Source organism: Vidua macroura, chromosome 1 (genome assembly GCF_024509145.1).
Source record: "Vidua macroura isolate BioBank_ID:100142 chromosome 1, ASM2450914v1, whole genome shotgun sequence".
NCBI lineage: Eukaryota > Metazoa > Chordata > Aves > Passeriformes > Viduidae > Vidua > Vidua macroura.
The window spans coordinates 25,014,474-25,035,129 of record NC_071571.1 but is presented as its reverse complement, the minus strand read 5'-3'; the positions used below and the strand labels follow the sequence as shown (position 1 = coordinate 25,035,129).

The following is a 20,656-nucleotide window of genomic DNA, read 5'->3' as shown; positions in this document are numbered from 1 at the left end:
TAGATGGTGTAGGAAGAGATCCTAGAAAAAAGTGCGCCTGCTTTGTTTTGCCATGGCACTGTTAAAGGTTTTTGCCGCTGTGTTTTTCCTTCAAGAGGGAGGAGGAGTGCCTGAGGTATTTAGGGAGCCACTCTGCAATCTTGGGAAGACAGCAGTGAAGTTGGTTGCACATGGTTTGCATTTGAAAGGCCGACTTTGCCAATAGGCAAGATTAGCTACCCTTCCATCTTCCTTCCCCCTAGTTTAATGAAATCCTAGCATTTGCTTTTGGTACTTGCCCAGGCAAGCTGTCTGTTCACCCATATGAATTGTTGAACCCTCCCTTTAATGTATCTTTAGAGAAACTTGAGAATAATTAGCTATGGACTTAAAGTGTGTAGTTGTGGCATTTTTAGAAACCAGAAAACTTCAGGCATGACTCATATCAGTGGTTGCAGAGAGTAAAATGTGAGATAAACAAAGCATGACTAGCGAATGCAGTCTTCCTAGGGAACAGATGCAGGCATAACTGAGAAGTTTTGCAGTCCTTTCTGTGCTCTCTTTTCTGCTCAGCCAGTCTCATGTATTTGGCAGCTGAACACCTTAAACCTTGAAGATGAGTTAATGTGATGATTGCTGCCCCAGTAAAAGAATTCTGTAAAAGGTTATGTTGGTAACATTGATGGCATCAAGAAAACCATGGCTTCAGACAATGTTTGACTGAAAATGTTAAACATTTCTCAGATTTCTTCCCTTGGTTTGATGCCTGCAAAAACAGCATTTTCCAAATTACATGGCTTCAAATCCGTTTTGTAATAAGAAGATTGAGAACATAATCCATACCTTGTGATTTGGATCTCCCTCACAGAAGCTGGTGTCAGGAAGAACAAAATGTAAAACTGTAGCCTATGTGAACTTGTTGACAAGTTGGGATTTCGTAACTTGGCATGATCTTGTAAGAGTTTTGCGGTGTAATATTGAGGCTTCTAATTGCTGCTTTCTGCCGTGGGTAAGGATTGTTTCTGTAATCCACACTGTGCAGTGCCAGTTCGTAACGTGTCTTTGGAGAGTCTCTTCTGGTATTCAGGCTGTCTTCCTGTTTAGCTAATACGTGAAAGAATGGAGAAAGTTTAGAAAGTGATTAGCTTCTATCTCCTTAAAGTGGCATTGTAGCATTTTTTGCCATGTTGCTCAGTGTTTGTACCTTGTTCTCCTGGTGTTTAAAGTAATTTGCAGAGCAATCATCTGAGGCAAGGGTCAGCTGCTTTTTGGTTCCTGTCATGAAATTTCCTAAAGACAGCAACAGGACTGTTGGTCTTCTCCTATTGAATGTTGCCAACTTGGCAGTCTGGAGCTCCCAGTTTTACAGTGAAGCACAAACCAGCTTTTGTTGGTGTTCATTTTTAATAGGCTTGTCAGTGTATAGGGACTTACATGTGGTTAAGGTCATGAGAGTCTGTTCAGTGATTTTGTATTATTTCTATTATAAAATAGAAGGTGTCTTGCAAGAGCAATGAGAAGTTAATTTTGTTACAGTGTTAGTGACATAAAGTAGTGCAGTGCTGAAAATACTGCTAGGCTATTTCCAGAAGCATTTGTCCGCTGTCTTGGATCCCTTTTTTGCTCTGAAGAAGCAGCTGCTGTTCATGACTGTTGAGCATGACCACTTGTGACTAAAAGGGTCTGAGCCTCCACCAGGGCTGTTCCTAGCACTCTTTAGAATGCTTTTTAATTCTTTCTGATTTTGGTGACAAGTTAGGTATGTGTATCAAGTGTAATCAGTGTAAATACTCAGATGAAAGGCAGACAGCACAAGAACTTCAGACTCGTGAGCAGGGTGTATAGATGAGCAAAGAGTTTCTTACCCAAGAGCTGAAGAAGTTCTTGTGTGAACTGAGAAGAAGAAAAGAACTGAAAAGAGTGTGAAATTAAAAGAACTGTAGCTCTTACATATAATCTCACAGTGATTACTGTAGACAAAATCTTATGTAAGTCTAGCCCAGTTCCTGCATTGCCAGAGAATAAGGATTTGAGGGTCTACATGAGCTGCTGTTGTTGTGACAAAGGTATGAGACCTCTTAAGGCATACTCTGTTGTTCAATGAATATCTGTTGCCATGGGAGCAAGTTTTGCCTCCATTTGAAGCCAGGGCAGAATTTGATAGTGGGCTTTTCTGCTGTTCTCTTATGGAGGCATGTTTGTAAGGTTTCCACTAAGAAAAGGAAATACATTCTTTGCCAGACAAACCTTTCAAAGTAGTCGACTGGTAATGACATAAATTTAATAAGTGTTATATTGCATGGTTGTTGTTCGTATGAAACAGATTGAGGAGCCTGGTTCCTGGCCTTAAGCCTCTCACTCCTAATATTAAAAAAAAAAAAAAAAGCAGCTTCATTTAGCCTCAGCTTGATCAGAAATTTCCCCAAAATACAGTAGCTTTCTAAAGGCCTATCAGCAACAGGCCAGGCATTTTCCATCCTGCCTACTGTAATATAATTTCTCAGATTTCTGTTGTAGTTTTAAGCATCTGCCTAACAAAATAAGTATTTACTGCACGTCTCTGTTTGGACTGTAATAACTAACACTTTAGTAAGAAATACCATATGCTTTATTTTTAGAAAGGACAAAGTATTCAAAAATAACACCTGGAAATGCCAGCATTTTCCATTATTATTGGATATAAATTTATCCTCTAATGCACCAATTTACACTATACTTAGTTTACCTAGCTTGCAGTGTAAAATAATAGATGTAGCTTCAATTTGTGTCCCATTATGTTACCATGTTTAAATTGCTGATACAGTAAAAACATCTGCATTGATTTCTGAAGAAAACCTCTTCATCATTGCATTTGTATGTATTATTACAGCAGGTAATATAAAGCAAGTGGCTTTTTTTCTTTGCATGGCTATGTGCAGACTTTCTCTGGTGGGAATGTGTTGTGTCTATGGGGTGTCCAGATACCATGGGTGTGAGCATGGAAGACAGGAGAGAGTAGTAAATAGTGGTTTTGCTGCACCATACTCTGTTGTTATGTTTAGACTGGTGCTCTTGTATGTGGGTGCTTTTAAAATATCAAGATTTGAGCCTTCCTGAATAAACTGTGCAGTATTGGCACTCATAATGAGGATATGAAGGTGAAGGAAGACTTTGACTTACTTGGGTGGATTATCTTCAAAACTGAAATAAAATTTCGTAAGCATTTCAGCTTCCTCTCGTTGTGCTGTTAAAATCACTAGGTTTTTCTCTGCTTTTGTAACATAAATGATGACTTGTTTAGGTATATGAAATAACTCCTAAGTAGTATATTGAAGTCCATGTTAACATGTGCTGTTTAATGACATCTAATGATATTCACTGAAGGGTTATGCTAAACCCAAAAGGGTGATGCTAAACCAGAGAGAAAACGTGTTACCCAGGCAACTACCCTTGTGCAGTGTAGAGAAGTGAGCATATGGCTATGTAGTACACATTTTTTCAGCTTCTTTAAGCATTAAGAATCACACGTGTAATTGACTGAAAAATTACTGCTCAGTTACTGTATTGTATGGTCATAATAGAAGTAAATGAATACGTCGTCGTTAGAATAGATCTGTTGGGAATCACTAGCAGGCTAGTCTACTTAGGGAGCAAAAATACAATAAGAAGAAAATAGCTGGTTTAATTAACATGTAAAAATTGGGTTAATTTGAATTCAGCTGGCACAGCAGATATTAATGTCTCTTCTTTAACAGTCTGGATAGAAATACACAATTTGTACACTTTTAATCTTCCTAGTTCTGTGAGTAATTGTTTTAAAAAATGAATATAGGGTTATTTTAAGCATTTATCTGTGACTTAGGGGGGTTATTGCTTCCAAGTGCTGAAAAAAAAATGCTTCTACTAGTATAAAATCTTGTAATAGTATTAATACATGGAGTTTTAATCAAATCCAGGCCTAGTAACATAGCATATGTTCTTAACATGGTGCTGAGATTCTGCTGGGATAGGTGCTGTATTTCTTTTCTGTGCTGTAATCACTGTAATGTGATCTGTTGGTAAGGACATGTGCAGGTTGTTTCACACAAAAAGCAGCTTTACCAAAATGGTGTTGGCAGAGATTTTATATTTATAATTCCAAACAATCCTATTCTAGAGTCTTGTCACCTGCTGTCCTTTTTGTTTTTTCTGTGTGCGTGTTTTATAATCTTTGGAACAGAACTTGGCGCTTTGGATCTATTTAATGTTCTGTCAGATATGTAGCCAATAATAATAAATAATAACATCTTTTTATAGCCAGTAAGTCACATTGTAACAGTAAATATGCATAAATACAAAACAGAGTAGGTTGTGATATACTGGTTTGAGATTGAAGGAAATTTTACTTTTGAAAAAAATTATTTTGGCTTAGAAGGGATGGAAGTTTTCTTCCTTTGAAAGACTCAGTATCTGTGTAGTCTGTGTCTAACAGTGGGGAGTACCGAGAGCTCCCAAGGTGTTTAAAGGACTGATGGATTGCTCGTGTGCATATGTAGCAAGGCACAGACTTCTTTGCCAGTAAAGCTTAAGGCATTCTTATATGTTTGCTGACATCATTAATTTTGAGTTTAATCTTAAGAATACCTGAGGAGTCTTCTTTTTATTCACTTCTTGCACTGTGTTTTAATTTATAGTGGCAGGCTCCCAGAGTTAATTATTTGTTAGGCCATTTCATACTCCACATTTCTTTTATTTATTGCAGGTATATCGAGGGAGGTAGTGTAGAACAGCTTTTAGGCCTTCTCTGTGCTGTGCTTTTTAAAAAAATGTCCTCTTTTATTAATCTTCTCATGTTTTTGTGTTCCTTATGGAAGTCGGCTTGTTACCCTGTGAATGTTTGTCTGCTGATGTGCAGCAAGCACACTTCAAGTGTTGATCTAGGAAAGCCAGTAGATGCAATCTTTTAAGACTTCAGCAAAGCTTATGATACTGTCTCTCACAGTGTCCTTCTGGACAAAATGTCCAGCACACAGCTGAATAGCCTGGTTACATGATGAGTGAGTGACTGGCCTACAGGTCAGGCACAAAGGGTTACAGTGAATGGGGTGACATCAGGCTGGCAACCTGTCACTAGGGGGGTTCTGGAGGCTCCATCCTTGGTCTGGTGCTCTTCAACATCTTCATAAGTCACCTTGATGCAGGACTCATAGGGACACTAAATAAGTTTGCCAACTGCTGACATCCTCAAGGGCAGAGGCACCCTGCAGAGACACCTCAACAAACCAGGGAGATGGGCAATCACCAGCTGTACGAAGTTTAACAAGGGAAAGTGCCAGATTCTGCACCTGGGATGGGACAACCCTAGATGTACAGACAGACTGGGGAATGAGATGCTGGAAAGCAGCATTATGGAAAGGGACCTGGGAGTCCTGGTTGACAGAAAGTTAAATATGAGTCAGCAGTGCCTTGGCAGCCAGGAGGGCCACCCGTGTCCTGGGGGGCATCAGGCACAGCATGTCCAGCCGGGCAAGGGAGGGGATTGTCCTGCTCTGCTCTGAGCTGGGGCGACCTCACCTTGAATAATGTGTGCAGCTTTGGATGCCACTGTATAAAAAAGACACTAAGCTGTTAGAGAGTGTCCAAAGGAGGGCAGCAAAGATGGTGAAGGGTTTGGAGGGGAAGCCATATGAGCAGTGGCTGAGGTCACTTGGTCTGTTCAGCCTGCAGGAGATTGAAGGGAGACCTCATTGTGGTTTCAACTTCCTCACAAGGGAAGAGGAGGGGCAAGTACTAAGCCCTTCACTCTCATGACCAGTGTCAGAATTCAAGCAAACAGTATGAAGCTGGGTTCAGGAGGTTTACGTTAGATATTAAGAAAAGGTTTTTCACTCAGAGTGTGGTTGGGTACTGGAACAGGTACTGGGTACTGGAAACTTCCCAGGGAAGTGGTCACAGCACCAAGCCTGTCTGAGTTCAGGAAGGACAATCCTCTCAGGTACATGGTGTGACTCTTGGGGATGGTCCTGTGCAGGGCCAGGAGTTGGACTCCATGACCCTGATGGGCCCCTTTCAACTCAGCATATTCTCTGATTCCCATAAAACAGGTGACTGAAAATTGCTGTATAGTCATAGGTCATCATATAATTTTCACTTGATGGAAAAAATATATTTTCCAACTTATTCAAACTGTTAATTCTTCACTGTTATTGCATACTGAGTAGAAGTTTTCATTGAACTGGCTGCAGTGTCAAAGTCCTTTGGATCAAAGTCCTAAGGATATAATTAGTTTCCATTAAAAATCCCCTGGGTCTATGTGTGTTTCTTGACATTGGATACGCTGAATTTTGTGCTTTTCAGAAATAATCCTTGTTCCCCAGCTGCTGCCACATGAACCCATTAAAGCTACGTGCCTGCTACACTGACATAAAGCAGCCTGAGAGGCAGCAATCTTAACTATCCCAGACTGCTAGCAGGCCTGCCACCACATATTTGAAGATGATTTTAAACTCTACAGCACAAACATTAAAGAAGCAGGAAAAAGAAGAATAGTTGGCCTTTGCCTCTTTAAGAATAGGAGTTTGATCTCCATTTGAACTCTTGGGTGTGACGCAGAGAAATTAGAATGTTCAAGGTCTTTGCTGTTATCAAACCTACTGCTGGAAACAATGCCATGTTGTCTAATTATGTATTTCTGATTATGAACTAACTTCTGGAAGGACAACCCTGCTTTTATCTATGCCCTACTACCGTGCTAGTACATTAGGAACCAGGCTGTAATGATGAATTTGAATAAACTGCTCTTGGGCTGAGGAAGAACATGCAGACTACTGATTGAAATTTGTGACTCAACATGCAGGACTGGAGGGCTGTGATGGATGACTAATAAGTTGCTAGCAAACAGATAACACATTCTGATCGGTTCCTTCTGAAGTGAGTGGCAGCATGTAGATCTTGAATGGATTTGCTTTCCAAAAGTGCTAAGTACTGAGTCTTGAGGGAAGTTACTCATGTCTTTATTGGCTCTGTCTTACCATTGGAGGGAGGTAGGCTCCCCCAGAGGGCAGTTCAGTTAGATATTAAAGCTGAGGTGAGTAGCCATGCTGAGTGTTTTGCTTATTTTATGTTGTGTTATGACTTGCTGAGAGGAATAATGCCTTGTTCAACAGACATTTCCATTTAGTGATACAAAGGCTTCCTGAGAGCATTGGGGATAGGGCATTTTAGGTTAAATTTTAATCCCTGCTGAATACAGTTTGAACATATTTTGGTTATGGTCTTATTTCTTTTGTATAATCAATATTATATTGTATTTCATTTTTTTTGCGAGCAAGTTGGTTTCATAGCTATTGTTTTTTCCTTCATCCCTTAGGTTGATATCCTTTCAAGAGTTTGTGGCATTTGAATCAGTCCTGTGTGCTCCAGACGCATTGTTCATAGTAGCCTTTCAGCTGTTTGACAAGACTGGTAAAGGAGAAGTTACTTTTGGTAAGACATTCTTAAATGTGCATTCTTGATGTAAAAATCCATACCTATGCCAAACTCTGTTTCACCTTCTGTTACTGTAGGAGACAGTGATTGGTAGTGGAACTACACTAATGCCAAGCAACTTTATGCCTGCACTTTTTTAACCATTTATGTGTGCACAGTATGAAGGCAAGGTCATTGTCATCATTATAGTTTTCTCTGCAGGACTGGTGACTTCTCTTTTTCTCTTCCCCAACATGCTTGTGCATATCCAGACCAGCAGTCATAGGTGGCTATAGGAAATGACTGTAAAACTGCAAGGAAGTTGCCAGAAGACCTGGGTGAATGTTGTGTTTGAAATCATTACCCTGAATTATTTTTTGTTTAAGTTGGCTATATTTCAAGCTGGCTGACTACTAAGGCTTAAAACTGTATTCTGTGAGATTTTACAGTAATGAATTCATTATTGCATGCCCTCTGCCATTCCCTCCCCCTGTAAAATTCAGCTGTGCATTGGAAGTGTGATGTTTGCACTGATAATGAGATACACTCAGGCCATTTTAAAACTTGATTAAGAGGACTGTTTCTTTCTAGATATCCTAGAGATAGCTTTTGATATCTGCAGGAATATCTCCCACCTGCCTAATGATAAGGGCCATTCAATCTGAAAGAAGGATTCAGAATTTAGCAGTTTGGACTAGTTTCTGATATTGAGCTTGCACTTGAAAAATTACGGGGAATTTTTTTTTTTTTTTTTGCTGAGTACCTACACTGGCTAAAATTGCTATTTCTAATCTGCTACGTTTTGACATGTTTATTGCTATATATCAAGTTTTATTGTTTGGCTGTTAAACAGTTCTAAGTAAATGGGAAATTTGACTATATTGACTCTTTTGTCTTTCCGAAATATATGGTTCACACACACGTCCATTGCGTTTTACTAGTATTTCCCACACTTGTCTTATGCTCAGTTTAAAAAGCCCTTCTCTTTCCATTTGAACTAACAGGATTCTGTAACCATTGCTTGAAACATCATTGTATTCTTTCTACCATCTCAAAAAATCTGTATTTGAAATTGTGGCTGGTGAGAAGACTTGCTATCTCTTCTTGTGTCTCTTTTATTTTTTATTATTTTGGTAGTGTGTTGAGGGTGTGAAAGATGTGCTTTTTGTTTGCAATATTTCAGAAGTTACTATAGATGATAAAGGATTTTCAGAAAAAAATTCTGCAGATCATAACCTCGATGAAGGAGGTATTTTGTGCCTAACATTTTTGTGTATGTATATGGGCAGAGAAGCAGTGAGAGGTGCCATGCTTTTAAAACAGGAGGGAATGCATATTTTACTAGGGTTTTGTTCCAGTGAAGGCAGACCAGAGTTCCTGGAATGCCTGTGATGTGCAGTTTCTTGTCTGCGTCAGAGCCCCTGGTTGCTTGGAGCACTCATTAATAATCTAGGAAGAACTGTATTCGTTTGATCTGAATGCTGAATCAGTCCGACTTAACTTTTTAACTCTTGGCATTCTTGTTCCTATTTTTCCTGCTGTCAGATGCTTCCCTTGGGGTTTGACACAGTGAGTCAAAGGATTTGTTTGGCATTTGAAGTCCATTGAAGTCCTTCTAGTGATGAGAGAAAATCCCATGCCAGACTGTATTTAAGGTATTTGAAAGAGGAGACATGCCAACATTGGCAGAACCTCAGATAGCTTTTGTTTAATTCCTTCATCTCCCCTTTTGAAACCGTAGATGTATTTGTAACTTCTGTGTAGTACCTTGTGGCTACGACCTCAGAAAATGCCTGGACTGGGGAGGATGGAAGAGCTGTCTCAGTGTTGTGCCTTCTCAGCAGAAATGGTTGACCTTTAGACAAGGCTAGTTCCTTATTTTACATCACGAGGAGAAAAAAGGAGCTTTATTTTTCTGCTATTATGAAAAACCCCTAATATTTTCATAAATACATTATTAAAATACTATCCTGTAACTTTGCCACTCAATACCTCTGTCATGCATCTTTGAGGCTAATTATGAGATCTTTTTCCATTCACTTGAATGAGAGTAGTATCAAGTCCTTATCAAGGTTAGGAGACATAAATAGGGGTTTTGTATACTGTGGAATTACAGTGTGAAAGGAACAGAAGAATAGGGAAAGGATAATTGTTCAATATGCTGCTGCTAGTTATAGTATCTCAAGGCTCTCATTTTAAGTCTCTGTCTCATTTTATTGTTGTAAAGAAACAGCATGGCTTATCTGTGCAGTCATTTTTTTCTGTACACTAAAATAATTATATAAATATTTTAGCTTACACCAAGCAGAGTAGTTCCTAGCAGTGAATTTCACATTTTCTACCATGCAAATCCATCTACCTCTTACTCTTTCACAGGTGCACTTGGCTTGGCATCTTTGTTAAAGGAGTTAATAATGAGCTTTATGCCAATGAACTTTTACACTGAATGTGAGATCAAGGCTGTAGATATTCAGAGAAATGTTCTGGGTAAAGAAGTTCCAATTTAACTCTTTGCACTTACTTTTCTTGAAAAGTGCTTACTTTAGTTTCTGGGTTGGAAATGGATTTGCGTTTTAGCTGTATGTCGACATCTCTACAATTTTAAATGTTTCATTTCTTTAAAGTGGCAAGTTAACTGTACCTGGTTCTTTGACAGAACTATTACCTATTTAAAAGGGCTGATGTGCGAGCAGTGTGGGTACATGGGGGGATGGGAAGTATTTCTAGTTTATTGCTTTTTGAGGTGAATTAAATGGCCACTAGTAAATTAGTGGCTAGTGGCTGGTTGAGACTACACCTGACCATTGCATCATGTTGTAGATTTACTTTCTGCTGAAGTGTCAAAGCTTTGACAGTTTGTAAGGAGTTAAAGCTCTCAGCAGGAAAGTTTAAATTCGAGGCAAAGAGCAAACCATTGCTTCTTGCTGTTGAGTGTTGACAGGCACATAAAAGCTGATAATGTAAGTCCAGGGGTTTAAGAGACTTAGTAGAGTTGCTTTTTTGTCGTGTGACTGTATTTTAATGCCTCATTAAAGAAGCAGAGTCCTTTGAAATTCTTTACTAGATGGCATTTAAAAAAAGGTGAGATGGTTGCATAAAAAAGTGTTTAAAAACGAAGTCATTGTAACTTTCATCTTTAATTTTGGATGGGTAAAATAAATGATGGTCCCTAGCAGTTCTGAGCTGTGAATAACACAGCAGTGATACCCAGGAACTGGAACTTACCTTTTCTGATACCAGTTCTCACCAGACCTACTGTAGGGCAAAATAAGCGTTGTCCGTGTTGATTTTGCTAAGAGAGTAAGCAAAGGCACAATTAAGAGCTGTGGTTGCCCGAGTCTCTGCTGCCAACCATTATTGAACCTGCTTTAAAGATTTTAATTCTGATTTGTATTAAAGTAGAATTACCCACCAGACAGAAATTCTTGCTCTTGTACTTAATGAAATGGAGCTGTGGTATAGTGTGTGGTTTTATGGTTTTGGTTTTCTTTTCTAGACATCCTCCAGTTCAATCTGAGGCTGTTTCAAAATGGATGCTCTGTTGTGCTGCTTTGAGAAATATGAGTATGCTGTAAAATGTCAGTCCTTTAATTAAAACAAAAAAAACCCCAAAAAACAACAAAACAACAACCTCCCCCCAAAGCCAGCAAAACCATGAAGGAAATAGAGAACCCAATCCCCAAAGTTTTGTTTGTTAAGTGTAGCAGCTGCAGATTCGAGCACTGTATTTTGCTTTTGTCTTTAAACGAAACTTTATTGGCACGCAGACAGCAGCTATTGTGGGTCTCTGCTTCTGTTATTAATTATATCAGTACATTTCTTAGATAAACACATTAATTAAGGATACATCTTACTAAGTGCTCCTGTTAGCTAATACCTGATACTTGGATTGCCTGAATACTTGTTTGTAAACTTTCTAAGAGGACATAGCTCTTAGGAGAAGTTTAAATAGCTCCATAGCAATTGTGATGACCTTCAGAGTTTTTTCCTCTATGATAATTCTCTGATTTTTTTTTTTATATGAAAAAAATTATTAGCAGAGTTTCATAATTGCTTTCATGACCAAAGAATTAGCTTCTGATTGTGGGATGTAGCTTTTGCTTTTGTTACAGAGGATTACTTGTTTTATGCTTTGCATTGCAATTACTGATATGACTTGATTGTTTTTATGGAATCAGTAATTCTTTTTATCTCTTGCACAACACCTAGCTTAGTGATGCCCAGCCTGGTACACTGAACACCATGTAAAACAATGAAAAGCTGAATCTGAACAACAAAATAAATTGCTGTAGCTGTAAGCTTTGATCTCTTGATAAACTGCAGTATTTAGTATTTATTAGTGATACTTCCATTGCTGGTTCAAATTCCTTGAAACCAGTTGTAGCTAATGATTTGTTAGCTTACACATCACAGCTTTACCTATACAGTGAAACATTTGCTGATGTATAAATGACAGCTGCCTAGATACAATGGATCCAGTGGCAACATTGCAGATGTGAAATCTGTTCAGTCTCTGATGTTTTTTGTTGTTTGTACAGTGTTGGATTTGCACAAATAATTGCCAGTTTTAGTTACAAAAGGATGTAAATTAGACTTGTTAGTATATTTATTTTCTTCAAAACAATTTTTGAAATCTTCTCAGACTATTTTTTTGGAATTTAATTTCTAGACATATGTCAACTTGGCCAGTTTTTGTTTTGTTTTTCTTTTTTGTTTTGTTTTGTTTTTGTTAACCAGGCAGACTTGGATGCAAGCATCTTAAGTCAAAGACAGCCTGTTAGGATACAAAGGGAATCTGTTGTTCTAAATATTAGGAGAAGCTTTGTCCTATTACACCATTTGGTTTCATTTGGTCTAGAAAACGCAATTGAGTTTTCTACATCATCCAGAACTGAAATTCAGTGTTTCAGTTTGTTCTTTGTTGTTGGTTTTGTTCTGTTGTTTTGTTGGGGATGGTAAGAGAATCATCGAACAATTCAGACTGGAAGAGACTGTGGTTCAAACCCTTGCAGCACCACCATCAAGACCAGTTGCTCGAGGGGAAATATCTAATCAATATTTTGAATAATCTCTGAGGCTGGAGACTCTGTAGCCTCTATGAGCAAGCATTTCCCAGCGTTTGATCACTATTATAGTGGAAAACTAAATTCCTGATGCCTGGTTGGATTGCCAATGTTCCAACTTGCATCCATTGCCTCTTGTCCTGCTACTGTGCATCTTTGTCTTCCCTTCATCTGTTGGGTAGATGCAATGAGCTCCAGACAGCAATGAGCTCCTACTTTAGATCTCCCATCTCCAGGCTAAGAAAACCCCATTCCCTTAGCCTCTCTATGCATGTCACATGCATCATCACCCAGCTGCCTTGTATGGAGAAAATAGAAGTGATGTTCTGTTTTTGTTAGCAGATTGTGCTGTTTACCTTGGTGAAAGTGGGTTTTTTGGGTTTTTTTAAATTGTTATTATTACTCAGGGCAAGAGGAGTAGATTTATTTTTTATGCCCACAGGGGGCCTAGCATTTTTCAAACTTGAGGTCTTAGGGTGCTGGCAGGTTTTTTGCTAACACCTAATGAGGCCAGGAAAGGTAATAAAAAAATGTAAGGCTGTTTCTAGTGAACTGAAATTATGGATAGCCATAGTTCAAGTAGAAATATTTTTAAGGGATTGCATTCTGGAAAATTTCTGAAGACATTTTAAGTAAGCAAATTATGTAATATTCCATGTGTAAATTCATGTTATTCCTTCTTATATACAGCGGAGAAAGAAGAAGCAGACAAGATTGAATCCAGAGTCTTACTTGCTGAGGGTGATAGTAGTTTTGGAAAGAGCCTGCTTTTTTGCTTTTTGTTTGGTTTTGTTGGTTTTTTTTGTTTGTTTGTTTGTTTGTTTGTGGTGGTGTTTTTTTTTGTTTTGTTTTGTTTTGTTTTGTTTTTTTGTGGTATTTTCAGTATTTAACACAGGTAACAGAAGTGCACAAGTATCTCAGTCAAAAATTAGGGCCAAGTTGAACAGGATGCTGTATGAATATGTCATGAGAAAGTGAATTAATAGTTTTCAAAAGTGACAAGGGCACAAACAACCAGAGCAGGGGGAAGGTAAGAGGATAAAAAAGACAACAGTTTCAGCAGATTTGTGAAGTTGAAGCTTATCATGGATTTTTTTTGACTGGGAAAAATCATGAAGACACAAGCATGTTCTGTGTAATAGTGTTTTCATTAATGTGAAATTAATCTACAAGACTGCTCTGTCCTTGTTGAAAAGTTTGGCTAGGGCAATGAATTATGTTCAGTAGCTAGTGTGTCTCTCCTGAAAGAGAACGCATGCTGAACATTTTTTAGGATTAGTATTGGACTTTGTGGTTAGCTGCTGGCATTTTGGGGGATCTGTTTGGTTGTTGTATTCTTTGAAGTCTACTTACAACATTTGATAGACATTTATTTTCCAATACTGGTCTTCATCTCACCTCTGTGTACAAGAGGTGCTGTACAGCCTTTGTTGCTTCTTCCAGTCACAAAATGGTTGTGGTTCCCTTCGGAACAGAAGTGACCAGTTTTAGTGGGAGACTCCAGGCTCCTGCTTCTCCAACCTGATGTGGCTGCCTCTGAGGATGCTGGCACTCCACTGGGGCTGTCGCAATACAGTCTTTTTTAATGCCTGACAGTGTGCCAATGCATTTTCTAAGAGCAGCTCAACAAGTATCATAAGCTTTTGCTTCTCACTGATGGACTCCAGATGTTGGTATGTTATCTGGAGGTGAAAAAAACATCCATTTTTTTACATATGTGGACATTTATTGCACTTATTTAATGATCAGCTTTTATTACAAAAAGAACTATTCTGATTTTTGAAACTTTTTAAGTGATATATGAGTGTTTTCTGAACAACTGAATGTAGATACATGGGAATATAAGATTGGCATGTGTATGTGTTGTATGGTATCTTGTCAGAGATCTAAAGAACTGCTTGGAAGATGTTCCAGTTCAGTGGGTTAACAATCCTCTTTTTACGGAAGACCAACTGTAGATTTGCACAATTGACTATAATGGCTCCAATTTTAAAAGATAGAGGTAACAGAGAGCACTTCCAATTGGTGGGATAGTTCAAGAATACTACATGCTCAGGTGGTAAAATATTGTGCTTTGTGCTGCTACTTCATGCTACTTAATAAGAAAAAAAAATAGGTGTGAGAAGGGTGGGAACACGCCAATTTGAGAGTCAGTTTCAACTGTATGAGGTCACTTTTTAGTTAACAGAGTAACTCTTTGGTAAACTGAGGGTCAGCCATCTGTATATCCTGTTGGAAAAAAAAGCCCAACATGATTACTAGGCAGCACTTGGGCAGGAACCAAAAGCTTCTACACCAGAGCATATTTTAAACCATGTCAGGAGCGGTATATGACTTTAAGCTTGCTTTTTATTGGTATTTTTTCCCATCCCATTTTCAAACTGGCCTGGAATTGCAGATTAGAAAGTAGAAACTTCAGCAAGTTCTAGGAGCCAGAAAAGTGTTTTGTTATTACAGATTTTAATATGAAATTTCAGATAGCAAAATACACATATTTTTGTGGTGTGTGTAATTTAGTTTTCTAAATTGGAAAATCTGCTGTTACCTAGTAGTTAATGACTATTTTTTCCTAACATTTGGAATTCAGGACCTGATTTAAGAAGCTGATAAAAGAAAACAAAACTGAGAATATGTTGGAAGTGCTCAAAGTGAAAATTACAGTTTAGATAGGTTTGAGGGTAGATAGTTAGACATTTTAATTGAACTAAAATAGTTTTATACTAATACAGTACTGTTGTGGGAGTACGTTTTGTGGTGTATTTGAAATTGAAGTATTTAAGTGAGGGAAAATGTGTGTTAATGCTTTGCAAGAAAGTGATTTTTTTTTTTCAATATCATCTATCTAAGCCAAATAGCTGTTAAAGACATAGAGCTTTCAAGTCTATGCTGGAAAGTAAAGTGTAAAGTTCATGGTTATTTCTTTGAGCCTCGAGTTTGCTTTTATCACTTTGGTTGGCATATTAAATTGCTGTAGGAAACAAAAATGTGAATTCTGAAATAAGTCTTTTATTGCTGGACAGCTACAGTGAAATTAGTCCCTGTCAGTGTAAAAAAAAAAAAAAAAAGTGTTAATTCAGTCTACATTTGAAAAATATACTTGCAAAATAAATAGTTTGAAAGAATTTCAGATTTAATATGTCAGAGACTTATGGACCATACCCAGTAAAGATTTTAGTAGCTTTTTCTGTTAGGTGACTTTCCTCAGACACAAAACACAGTGGAATAATGACTTTCAGAGTTTTCCTTTTACAATGTAAAATTTATACGTCCAAATTTCACTTGGAGAATATTTGTGGTCCTTTTTGTGTCAAGCGTGTCTGTAATTATTCCAAAGCAACCTTTATTTCTATTTTACTTCTTAATCACAGGAAATGGAATGTCATAGGAATGAAAATGAAATGGAATCACAGGAATGAAAATGTGAATGCAGCATGCTTGTTTGTGCAATAAGCATTTAAAAATACACATCAGTACACTGCAGAGAAGAAGGTTCCCAGCACTTAAAGGACCAAAAATCCCCACTGTAAATCAGCAGGCAGATCACCTGGAGAAAAAATAAAACAACTGTTTCATGCAGTGATCAGAAACGAATGGCAAGGTTGCTATTTTTTAGTTAGAGACCAGGGAGGGACAAACAATTATTTGTTTTAGAACCTTGCAATTTATTTTAAAATTGAGTTTCAAAGTTTAATTTTATAAAAGATAGATAAAAGTGACAGCATGGATTTCTGAAAATGAGTGTTTAAAATCTTCAGCCTATTGCTTATTTTGCTTTCTAACAGCTCTGGTTCAAACAATGCAAACACTCAAACGGTTGTATCTTTTGCTACCTTTAGATTGATTTTGTGCTGTTACGGCTCTTGACATTGAAGTCTTACCAGTTTGCTTTTTTATAACTAAAGCAATTAAACAGTGTTCTGAACTGGATTTTAAAGCTTCCCTTTATCAGATATTTTGATTAAATACTTGTTTAGGATCAAAGCACAGTTGCCCAGAGAAGTTGTAGAATCTCTGTTGTTGGAGGTATTCACAGAATCACAGATTGGATGAGGCTGGAAGGGACCACAGTGAGTCATCTGGTCCAACCTTCCTGCTCAAGCAGGGTCATCCCAGAGCACATGGCACAGGATTGTGTCCAGATGGTTTTTGAGTATCTCCCGTGAGGGAGACTCTGCAGCCTCTCTGGGCAATCTGCTTCAGTGCTCAGATACCTACACAGTAAAAAAGTTCTTCCTCATGTTCAGGTGGAACTTGCTGATTAAACAATACTGGGGCCAGTGTTGTACCTTGGGGAACACCACTAGTGACAGGCCTCCAGCTACACCCTGTGCCACTGATTATGACCCTCTGGGATTTCAACGTTCCCTTACCCTGACGTCCTGAGTCAGAAATTCACGAGGGGGTATTTGAACCTCATCTGGCCATGGCCCTGAGCAACCTCTTCTGGTTGAACTTTCTTTGCCTGGTGGGTGGACTCCATGAAATCCAGATGTCCTTTCCATTAATTATTCTGTAGCTCTGAAATAGGTTCCTTTAAAAAAAAAAAATCTAAACAGACATCATAACTCCTAGATACTGAAGCACACCTCAGCTTCTCAGTGTTTTGCTGTGTTTAGTTAAGTGATTTGTGGATAGCTGTGGAACTTCCAGCTGCAGGTTTAATGCAAGACTACATTTTTTTCATTGTCTATTTTTATTTTAATACTGGACCTAGATGATTGAACAATAATAGAGTGAGTTCTGGTACATAATTGGATACCTTTTGATGGTTAAATAACAAGCTAAAACACTTCAATTTTTTTTGTGTAGTATGAATGGTTTTTAATGTCTGAATCGGGCAATCTGCCTACAGATGAGACTTGAATCAGTGATGAATGGGTAGATGAATGGGTAATGAGACCTAGCGATGGAAGAGGGAGAAGATTTTTCACTGGGCATAGGAATTTGTGCACCATAAATTGCAAAAAGGAAGTATGGGGTATCTGTAAAAATGCAGTGGCAAAGAGGATACCACATCTCATGGCATCAAAGAATCAGTAGATGCACAGTAGGCAATCTTCCAGTCAGCTGCCTGCACTGTGTAATCCAAAATGCATTCTGTCAGAAAAGCATCTGGTAGTAGTTGCCAAGTCATATTGACATCAATATACAGTATGATTGTGAAAAGATCAAGTTGTGTGGGTTCTCTTACTGTATCTACACTAATGCGGTAGTCTGTGTTTTCCAGGTCATAGGAAAAATTAAGTGCACATCTTTAACTTGGAATGTTTAGAGTGATACTTGTACTTACATGAACTTCTGAGACATGCTTGTGGCCTTTAATCTCTAAAACAGACAAGGGAATGCAAATGGTCTGGATAGAGACCATATTATATTCCAAATTGGCTTGATGAGGTTTTCACTTTCATTGCTGTGCATTCCTTTACCTTTTGTAATGCCAATAATTAAACATTGTATTTAGTCTGAAGTTACCATTCTTTTCACTGCGTGACATTTGGGCGTGTCTTGGTCATGTACTCTTGCAGCCCAGAAAGCCAAACGTGTACTGGGCTGCATCAAAAGCAGCATGTCCACCAGGGTGAGGAGATTCTGCCCCTCCACTGTGTTCTGGTGAGACCCCACCTGGAGCTCTGCATCCAGCTCTGGGGTCCCCAGCACAGGAAGAATATGGACCTGCTGGAGCATGTCCAGAGGAGGAAACACATGATTAAAGGGATGGAGTGCCTCTCCTCTGATGAAAAGTGGAGAGAATTGGGATTGTTTAGCCTGAAGCAGAGGAGGCTTTGGGGTGACCTCATTGCAGCATTCCAGTACCTAAAGAGAGCCTACTAGATAGGAAAAGGGAGAATGGTTTTAAACTGGGAGAGAGTAGGTTTAGGTTAGATATATGGATGAAATTCTTTACTGTGGGGGTGGTGAGACACTAACAGGTTGCCCAGAGAAGTTGTGGATGCCCCATCCCTGGAATTTTCAAGGCCAGGTTGGATGAGGCTTTGAGAAACATGGTCTAGTGAAGGGTGTCCCTGCCCATGGCAGGGCGGTTGAAGCTGGATGATCTTTAAGGTCTCTTTCAATCCAAACCATTCTATGATTCTATGTTTCATTTTCTTGAGATGGAATTTTAATTTGGGGCTCCAGCCAAGGAGGATTTACAGGACATAGAGCTGGAGGAGCAGGATACATTGTTCCTTCAAGGTGGCTAATGAATGATAATAAATTAAAATAAAATTACAGGGGCTTATTCAAAGGAGACTGCAACTTTCCTATGTTAACAATTTGAAGTAAGAATTGTGTAGAGCCTTGCCCATCAAAACAAATTGAGACTCATTTTATACTAGCTAAGTTTCTGCTATCTTTTACCTTGTATCAGGTAAGAATGCACCCTTTTTCTCTGACAAAGACACATCTGGAGTCCAGCCAAACATAGCTTTTAGTAAATGATGATTTAGTCCTAATCTCATCCACACAGTATCAGTGGCTTGCTCTGGGGAAATTCTGGAGTTGGGATGAGAGGGAAAGAGGAAGCAGATGAACATCTGATTTCTCTGTGAATGTCTTTATTTCTCTGGAAAAGGAGTGGTTACTACCAGAAAGAGACAGCCTTTATTTCCTTTTGTATGCAGGCAAGACAAGCTGTCTTTTTCATGCCTGTTGCCTTCTTTGAAGAAAGTCTGGCAGAAAGCAACTTTATAAATGTGATCTCCAGTGACATGTGGCAAGGTACCTTGAGCTGTGTCAATAGGAAGCACCCTAAAAGAAAGACTTCAAGTAGAGGGATAGGACTTCACCCTGAACCAATAGACTTTCTCTCCCACTGCCTTGAGAGCAGAATTTTGCTCTGGGAGAATGCTGGCAGACAAGAGCTGTGATAGAGCTTAAGACATGAATGAACAATGGGGCTGTCCTGGGGGCATTGAATTTGCTTGGAGGAAATTCTCATAGGACATTAGGACTTGGAGTTACGAATTTTAAGAATTTGAGGTTAACTGGGGCTAGTCTTTGTATTTGTAGGTTAAATCCAACTTGCTCTTTCACCACTGATTTCCTGGGATCAGTGGGTGCTGTGTTTTTAAAGCTGAAACTACAGACTAGGTTATGAGATGGGAAAAGGTCTGCAGTTTCATATCTGCTCTCTCTGTGAAGCCTTCTTGCTTTAGAACAAGCTGTTCTTGTGGGTAATACCATGTGCAGGGCTTTTGGGTCAGTGCAGCAGGACACATGCCCCTTTCATCTGTTTGTGACTGTTTTTTTTTCTCTGTCTTTATTCATTTACTTGGGCTCTTCCTGACATCTTCCTGGCTCTCAGCTGTGCCACTTCACTGTCACATTTTCCTGCTTCCTTGCCTAAAAGAGTGGATTCCACCCTGGTTGTATTTCCCCAAGTCAACAGAGCTGTTGTGCCTGCCTGGCATGGGCTGAACCAGAAGCCAGAACTCAACATGCCCAGGAGACACGACCTCATCGCCCCAAGGAGTCAGCTCCTACCTTTGCTTGTGGCACTGGAATGAAGTGGAAGGTGGCTCCCAGTCCTGCCTGGCAGGCAGAGGCTGGCTCCAGTGGGGTGATTCCCAGCTTGTTCTGAACACAGGCAAGCACTAAGCTGTGCTGATTTCCTCAACCCCAGGCACCAGCCGTGCTTGGGAACTGGCTTACAGCTCTGCTGCTTGCAGAGACAGACAGGAGCTCGTGGTTTGGACTCCTGGTCTTTCTTCCACAAAGCATGAAGGGAGCAGACCAGCTCCTGGCCCAGCCTGTGGGTAGGGAGTGACTCCTGGGAACCATCTCTCCATGCTCAAAGGAGCTCGCAGGAGACAAGAACTGGCTCTTGGCTTGAGTTGCTGGAGTCATACAGCAATTAGGAGGGCATAGAGCACTTGGGAACCTCTGGCCTTGAGCTTGTCTTCAGAGGATATCTTTGCCCTATTTTTTTGGCTGAGACAAAACTATCATATTGGAGTGGGCGCTGTCCTTTGAGATAAGTACATGCTCAGATCTCATTGCTGTTTGCATTACTTACAGTATACGCTGTCTAGTTGCAGAAATGTAATGTCCTTACTACTGATCGTGTACCAGATAGTTGCTTTTTCACAGAAACTGCTGTGTATTACCAGTCTGCCAAGTGTGTAGTAAACTGTTGCCCAGTTGCGACTACTAAATATGAAGCTTGTATTTAGGTGTGATCATACTTG

At 39.2% G+C, this 20,656-nt stretch overlaps 1 protein-coding gene across 1 annotated transcript in view; it reads left to right on the top strand.

Annotated features, from left to right (window-relative positions):
• SLC25A13 (solute carrier family 25 member 13) overlaps window positions 1–20,656 on the top strand; it is a 99,207-nt gene that overhangs the window by 29,190 nt on the left and 49,361 nt on the right. The window contains exon 4 of the mRNA XM_053990590.1: window positions 7,307–7,422. Coding sequence (XP_053846565.1) covers window positions 7,307–7,422 — 116 coding nt within the window. The remainder of the gene's footprint in view (window positions 1–7,306; window positions 7,423–20,656) is intronic.